The sequence below is a fragment of the Mustelus asterias genome, chromosome 8 (assembly GCF_964213995.1).
Source record: "Mustelus asterias chromosome 8, sMusAst1.hap1.1, whole genome shotgun sequence".
Taxonomy (NCBI): Eukaryota; Metazoa; Chordata; class Chondrichthyes; order Carcharhiniformes; family Triakidae; genus Mustelus; species Mustelus asterias.
In genome coordinates, this window is record NC_135808.1 from 12,115,201 (window position 1) to 12,123,196 (window position 7,996).

Consider the following 7,996-nt stretch of genomic DNA (forward strand, 5'->3'; position numbering starts at 1 on the left):
TTGGGTCAGTGGGCTGGGGGAGGGGGGATTGGGTCAGGGGGCTGGGGGAGGGGGGATTGGGTCAGGGGGCTGGGGGAGGGGGGATTGGGTCAGGGGGCTGGAGGAGGGGGCATTGGGTCAGTGGGCTGGGGAGGGGGGTTTGGGTCAGGGGGCTGGGGTAGGGGGGATTGGGTCAGGGGGCTGGGGGAGGGGGCAGGAGGTCAGGAGCAGAGACAGCTGAAAGAATGGTCTCAATCTTAACTGAGAAATTGCTGAGTTCCTCACAAGTGTTGGGATTGAGGGGGGAGAGGGGGGTTTTAAGGAGTGTGTTTGTCGAGGGGAAAGGGAGAATGTTCTAAAACTGACTTTATAAAGTGAAAAAGGCTCCAGACACAATAAAGGGGCTCAGTTTGATTGGATTACAGAATTCCTGGCACTGAGAGTGTCTCTGATCACGTGAAGTCAAATCCAGGAAGTGCAGCTCGGAACAAGAGTTGAAAGTGAAAGAGGTGGAACAGGGAAGAGAGACAGAGAGAGACTCTGAGCACTGGGATGGCATCTCCGGATCTCACCCAGGAACTAACCTGTCCCATCTGCCTGGAGATATTCACCCAGCCCGTGTCTCTGGAATGTGAACATCACTTCTGCAGGAGCTGCATCTCCCAGAGTTGGGAGAAGGTCCCGGGTGATGTTTCCTGCCCCCAGTGTCGACAGGTCTTCACCCAGAGGAACATCAGGCCCGCTCGCACCCTGGCTAACATCGTGGAGAAGCTCAGAGTGCTGAAGGTGACACAGCCAGAGGAGGAGTTTTACTGTCAGGAACACGAGGAGAAGCTGAAACTGTTCTGTGAAGTTGAACAGAGAGCCATCTGTGTGGATTGCTGGGGTTCAGAACATCAAACTCACAAAGATCTGCACATCAAAGAGGCTGTCCAGCTCTACAAGGTACTGATTCACTGCTATGGACACAGACAGGGAGGGAAGAGGGGGAGGCGGTGGGGGTAACAGAGGGAGAGAGGGTTTGTAGAGTGAGGGGAGGGAGAGGAGGGGGGCAGGAGAGACTGGGCTGGGGATGTGTGAGGAGGTGGAGAGTGTTGGGAAGGGGGGATCATTGGGAGAATGTTGTTGGAGGAGGGGAATGGACCTGGAGGAGGATAATTGCAACAGGCGGAATTAACACAAAGTTTCTACTTAATTTCTATATCCTTTCATCCCAAACATTGAGAGGGACCAATCCTGGGAATATCTCCTTCCCTCCTTCACCAGTGTGAGTGGATTTAAAAACAGCAAACTCCTCCAGAAGGTGCCGTTAGCGGGTGTTCCCTTTCACAACCCTCTTTGTGTCCTTTCTGTCTGCCAGAACAAGTTAGAAACATCATTGGAGACTCTGCAGAAGCAAATGGACCTCAGTCTTCACAGTAAAAGAGAAGGAGAGGATGGCATTTCACAGATGAATGTAGGAGAGTGTCCTTTAGGCTTTGTGTAATGTTCCCTGTGTTTGTCATTGAGAGTGAGTGAGCTTCTCACACAGTGAGAGAGAGGGAGAGAGTTTTACTGAATAAAATGCTGGGGTCCAAATCACATTGCAGCTGCTCCCTGAACTGGACTGTAAGGGAGCGTCTGTAAATTGCAAAATATGGCAACAATGTATAAAGGTCTAATTTTACCGCTGCACCCAATCTCAACAATTCATTAAATAAATCTAGTCAGTAACTCACTCCCTGATGTCCATTATCCTATAGATAAACCATCTGAACCCCTCCATTAGATTCCAGCCTGTAACTCACTCCCAGGTATCCATTATTCTATAAATAAACCATCTGAACCCCACAATTAGATTCCAGTCTGTAATTAACTCCCAGGTAAACATTGATCTATGTATAAATTTGAACCCCTCGATTAGTTTTCTCTCAGTAACTCACTCCTTGCTCTCTTATATTTTATCATAAACCATTGGTATAATTTTACTGTGTTCAGCTGTAACTCACTCCCACACGCCGAATATTCCATCAAACAGCTGATCGTGCAGTGAATGGGCAGAGACCAGGGACACTGGGATTAGAGACATTGTTTATTCCGCTCTGGTTTCAATCTGTTCCAGACTGAAGTTGAGAGACTGAGAAATGAAATCCGCAGTGAATTTGAAAAGATGCACAAGTTCCTGTTTGAGAAGGAAGAGCTGATGAAAACAGAGTTGGAGCGAAAAAGCAATAAAATATTTGAGGAAATGGAGAACAATTTAAAGAAAACCTTGGATGAAATGTCTTCTGTTGAAGGAGCAATAAGAGATCTTCAATCCAGGCTGGAGATACAAAAGGCTCCAGAGTTCCTCAAGGTACAAAACCTCTTTGCCTTGTCCAGGAGAATATTGGGGGACTGAGGGCTGACACACTGACCTTTAACCTCTGGGCCTGGGTTTGGCCTCAGTCTGATTGGGTGGATGATTATCTCTTGCTGCTGTCAGTGAGGGTGCAGTGGGAGATGGGGTGAGGTAATCTCAGTGTGATTCCTATACACAGTGTAACCACAGCACTGAGTGATGTTTGGATTCAGAGAGAACTGTGCTGGTAGCTGGAGGGATTTACACTGGGGCAGATGGGGCTGTTCTGAGGATGGGGTTAAGGGGCATTGTTGAAGTGTAGAAGGTAGATCTTTATTGTGCTGCGGGTTCTGCTGTTCCTGACCCTGCAAACGCTTGATTCAACTGAAGACACAGCCAGCAATGGGGTTGGGATTGAAATCGAGGATTCAGAGAAGACACAAATTAGAGGAGTGCAGATGTCTCCGAGCGTTGTGGAGCTGGAGGAGATCACAGAGACAGAGAGGAGTGAGGCCAGGGAGGAATTTGAAAACCAGGATGAGAATGTTTTCAATGAATACGTTGTTGAGCTGGGAGCCAGTGGAGGTCACCAAGCACCGGGGTGATGGGGGCTACGATCAGATAGATAAGAATGTAAGCTGCTGAGGACAGGACATCCAGCTGGACATGGGCACCGGGAGGGGTGGTTGGGTGATCAGGAATATTTGGGAATGGGATAGAGGGACACAAGAGATGGGTCACATGGAGATAATGAGCTCAGAGTGGGAATGAAAGTAAAAAGGAAAAGCTATTTTCTAAATAATTCCTCGGTGTCTCCATTCTGTTCCCCCCTCATAATTTCTCCCTGAGATTTACAGCAACAGATCTTTAATCTGAGCTCAGGAACATAGGAATTAGGAGCAGGAGTCGGCAATTCAGCCCTTCGAGCCTGCTCCGCCATCCAATCAGATCATGGCTGATCTCTCCCTGGTCTCAAATCCACCTCCCCACCTGTTCCCCATATCCCTTTAACCTGTTTTTTTTATCAGAAATATATCCATCTCCTTCTTGAAACTATTTAATGATTCCGACTCCACCGCGCCACGGGGCAGCGAGTTACACAAATTTACCCCCCTCTGCGAGAAGTTGTTCCTCCTCCTCTCAGTTTTAAATCTACCGCCTCTCAACCTATACCTGTGACCCCTTGTTCTAATCTGACTCAATAATATCCATTCTGTTTCTGTCCCCTCAGGATATACAAGACCTTGTGAAGAGGTAAGCAGATTTAAAGGAACAGTTTTGCGATGTGATCGCTGCTGTCTCTCTCACACAGACTGATTTGTGGACCTGTTTTTACAGGAGTCAGATGGAGTTTCACCAGGCTGGAACTGTCTCCACTCAGTTACCTGTGGGTATCGATGGTGGACCATTCAAATACATCAATGTGTGGAGGGAAATGAGAGCAGTGATTTCACCAGGTATCATTCTCTGTATATTGCCATCTCCGTACTGTTATCCACGTGACTAATGGGCTTTGACACACTGATGGAATGACCATAAGAAAGAAGAGCAGCAGTGATCCAGCCCAGTGAACCTGCTCTGTTTTTGGATAAGATTATGACTGATCTGCTTGTGGCCTTCACTCTACTTACCCCCCCTCCCCACCCCACATAACCCTTAACCCCCTTGTTGATCAAAAATCTATCCAACTCAGCCTTGTAGTCAATGAGGCAGCCTCCACTGCTCTCTCTGTGGAAGAGAATTCCAAAGACTAATGACCCTCTCAGAGGAGAAATTCCTCCTCATCGCCGTCTTATATCACCCTTTTATTGAAGCTTTGCTGCCGAGATCTAGATTTCCCCAGGAGATGAAACACCCTCCCAGCATCTACCCTGTCAAAGGGACCCCCTCAGAATCTTCCATGTTTCAAGAAGATCACCTCTTATTCTTCTAAACTTCAATGAGTTTTGACCCAACTTGCTCAACCTTTCCTCAGAAGACAATCCCTTCATCTTAGGAATCAACCGAGTGAACCTTCTCTGAACAGCGTCCAATGAAAGTATCTCCCTCCTGATGTAAGGTGACCAAATCTGTACACAATACTCAAGCTGCAGTTTCACCAGTGAACACAGGAGGAGATCGTTCGGCCCATTGTGTTCCTGCTAGCTCGCTGCAAGACAACTCAACTGCTCGCACTCCTCCACCTTCTCTCTCTCACTCTGCAGATATTTCCTCTTCAGATAATGATCCCATTCTCTTTGAAATCTGAGATTGAATCTGATTCCATCACAGTGCGTTCCACATCCTAAACACTGGCTGTGTGAAAAGGTTTTTCCTCGCGTTACTGTGGCTCCCTTTGTCAATCACTTTAATTTCTGTGTCCTCTAGTTCTCCATCCTTCCACCAATGGGAACAGTTTCTTCCGATCTACCCTGCCCAGACCCCTCATGATTTTGAACATCTCTATCTAATCTCCTCTTAGTCGTCTCCTCTCTCAGTAGAGCCACCCCAGTTTCTCCGATCTATCTACATACCTGAAGTTCCTATCCCAGGAACCATTCTGGTGAATCTTTTCTGCACTCTCTCTGAGACCTTCACATCCTCCCTAAAGTGCGGTGTCCCGAACCGGTGCAGAATGATAAACAACAGCAAACAATTCTGGGTCAGAATCCAATGTTGTCTGTACACGTCTCGTGATTCACTCTGCTTTTCTTATAGTAACGGCTTCCCATTTATGTTCCCTCCCAGTTCCATCATCTCTCACCCTGGATCCAGATACAGCAAACAACCGACTCATCATTTCCCAGGATCTGAGCAGTGTGAGGTTTGGAAATGAAGATAAAGATCTTCCTGATAATCCAGAAAGATTTGATATAAAATTGTATGTTTTGAGCTGCCAGAGTTTCACATCAGGGAGAATTTACTGGGAGGTGGGTCTTGGAAACAAGACTGACTGGGTAGTGGGTGTCTGCAGAGAGTCTGTCAACAGGAAAGGAAAGATCATTCCTTCGCCTGAGAATGGATTCTGGGTCATCGCCCGGCTTCGTGACTGCAAATCAGAGAAAATCCCGGATGTCATCTCCCAGCTGAAAGTGAAACCCCGGAAGTTAGGAATTTCCCTGGATTATGAGGGGGGACAGGTGTCATTTTACGATGCTGAGGACATGTCTCACCTGTACACATTCACTGACACATTCACCGAGAAACTCTACCCCATCTTTAATCCTTGTAATAATGCCTCTGGTAACAACACTGAGCCACTCACACTGCTCACGTGTTAACATAGTGGAACACACTTTCTGAGGTCAGGGCTTTGGGGAGAAGGCTGATTCACCGTGCAAACTGCTCACATTGCCCTGATTCTCTGCTGTGTGCTGTCAGGGGGTGAGTGTGTTTGAATTAGCAGTTTATTAGACCACAAGACCATGAGGCATCAGAGCAGAATTAGACCACTCGGCCCATCGAGTCTGCTCCACCATTCAATCATGACTGATATTTTTCTCATCCCCATTCTCCTGCCTTTTCCCCATAACCCCTGATCCCCTTATTAATCAAGAACCTATCTATCTCTGTCTTAAAGACACTCAAGAACCTGGTCTTCACAGCCTTCTGCGGCAAAGTGTTTCTCAGATTCACCACTCTCTGGATGAAGAAATTACTCCTCATCTCTGTTTTAAAGGATCGTCCCTTTAGCCTGAGGTTGTGCCCTCTGGTTCCAGTTTTTCCTGCTCGTGGAAACATCCTCTCCATGGCCACTCTATCCAGGCCTCGCAGTATTCTGAAGTTTCAATAAGATCCCCGTTCATCCTTCTAAACTCCAACGAATACAGACCCAGAGTCCTCAACCATTCCTCATACGACAAGCTCTTCATTCCAGGGGTCATTCTTGTGAACCTCCTCTGGACTGTCCAAGGACAGCACATCCTTAGATACGGGGCCCAAAACTGCTCACAATATTCCAAATGGGGTCTGACAGCCTTATAAAGCCTCAGAAGTACACCCCTGCTCTTGTATTTGGAGGAAGATGTAGCTGGTGTGATCAATAAGTTTGCGGACGACACGAAGATTGCTGGAGTTGCGGATAGTGATGAACATTGTCAGAGAATACAGCAGGATATAGATAGGCTGGAACATTGGGCAGAGAAATGGCAGATGGAATTTAATCCAGACAAATGCGAAGTGATGCATTTTGTTAGATCTAATGTAAGGGGGAGCTATACAATAAATGGCAGAACCATCAGGAGTATAGACACACAGAGGGACCTGGGTGTACAAGTCCACAGTTCCTTAAAGGTGGCAGCACAGGTGGAGAGGGTGGTGAAGAAGGCATATGGCATGCTTGCCTTTATTGGACGGGGCATAGAATATAAAAGTTGGCATATGATGTTGCAGCTGTATAGAACGTTGGTTCGGCCGCATTTGGAATACTGCATCCAGTTCTGGTCGCCACACTACCAGAAGGACGTGGAGGCTTTGGAGAGAGTACAGAGAAGGTTTACCAGGATGTTGCCTGGTATGGAGGGTCTTAGCTATGAGGAAAGATTGGGTAAACTGGGGTTGTTCTCCCTGGAAAGACGGAGGATGAGGGGCGACCTAATAGAGGTGTGTAAAATTCTGAAGGGCATAGATAGGGTGAACAGTGGGAAGCTTTTTCCCCGGTCGGAGGTGACGAACACAAGGGGTCACAGGTTCAAGGTGAGGGGAACAATGTTCAACACAGATGTCAGGGGGACGTATTTTACACAGAGGGTGGTGGGGGCCTGGAATGCACTGCCAAGCAACGTGATTGAGGCGGACACGCTGGGATCGTTTAAGACTTATCTAGATAGCCACATGAACAGACTGGGAATAGAGGGATACAAACGAATGGTCTCATTGGGCACATGAGCGGCGCAGGCTTGGAGGGCGAAGGGCCTGTTCCTGTGCTGTATTGTTCTTTGTTCTTTGTATTCTAGCCCTCTCAACATTAATGCTAACATTGCATTTGCCTTCCTAACTGCCGACTGAATCTGCATGTTAACCTTAAGAGAATCTTGAACAAGGACTCCCAAGTCCCTTTGTGTTATTCTGTCATTTTAATTCAGATTCTCTCCCCATCTCACTGTCCCTATCCCAATCTAAAGGGACCCAGAAGCACTGAACAAGAATAGAATGAAGCATAATCTTCTGAATTGTGGTAACTGTGCCCTACTCTCAAACAATTCATTGTGATTCTTTATTTTGTTTGTGCCCTTGAATAAATACTTTATTTCTAAACTGTTGTCACGGACCCGGCTGATGTTAACTGCGAGAGTGTGCCAACCTGGAACACGGTTCACGGTTGTGTATAATCTTGTTGATGGGAACGGTGTGAGGAACCTCGTGTGAGACCCAGTGAGAAAGTAACCAGACCAGTTGTAGTATAACACTTACTAAAGACTATTCCAATAAAGAAAAGACACATAGACACAAACAGGACTATAATGATCTAAGACAGTTACATATAGGAACTACCAAACATACCCCGCAGTTTCTGTAGAAATTCCCAGGATGCTGCCTGGATTAGAGGGAATAAGCTGTAAGGAGAGGCTGGACGAACTCGGATTGTTTTCTCTGGAGCGGCAGAGGCTGGGGGGAGACCTGATAGAAGTCTATAAAATTATGAGAGGCAGAGATCGGGTTGAGAGTCAGAAACATTTCCCTGAGTTAAAATGTCTAATACTAGGGGGCATGCACTTA

General features: G+C 47.0%; 1 protein-coding gene across 2 annotated transcripts; it reads left to right on the forward strand.

Annotated features, from left to right (window-relative positions):
- Positions 1–475: 475 nt before the first annotated feature.
- LOC144496848 (zinc-binding protein A33-like) lies at positions 476–7,531 on the forward strand. 2 transcript variants are annotated; one of them, XM_078217414.1, is made up of 6 exons: positions 476–924; positions 1,340–1,435; positions 2,081–2,314; positions 3,531–3,553; positions 3,638–3,756; positions 5,027–7,531. In XM_078217414.1, exons 1-6 carry the CDS (start codon positions 532–534, stop codon positions 5,557–5,559), a joined length of 1,398 nt encoding a protein of 465 aa, XP_078073540.1. In that variant the 5' UTR covers positions 476–531; the 3' UTR covers positions 5,560–7,531. The 2 variants fall into 2 exon arrangements, with proteins under 2 accessions (XP_078073540.1, XP_078073541.1); XM_078217415.1 differs by lacking the exon at positions 1,340–1,435 and having other exon boundaries at positions 485–924.
- The last annotated feature ends 465 nt before the right edge of the window (positions 7,532–7,996 follow it).

Bases quoted from the DNA above. Each gene is read 5' to 3' on its own strand.
- LOC144496848 (XM_078217414.1), top strand. From the start codon at position 532: ATGGCATCTCCGGATCTCACCCAGGAACTAACCTGTCCCATCTGCCTG. The intron at 925-1,339 runs GTACTGATTCAC...TCTGTCTGCCAG, and splicing joins AGGCTGTCCAGCTCTACAAG to AACAAGTTAGAAACATCATT. The intron at 3,554-3,637 runs GTAAGCAGATTT...CTGTTTTTACAG, and splicing joins ATACAAGACCTTGTGAAGAG to GAGTCAGATGGAGTTTCACC.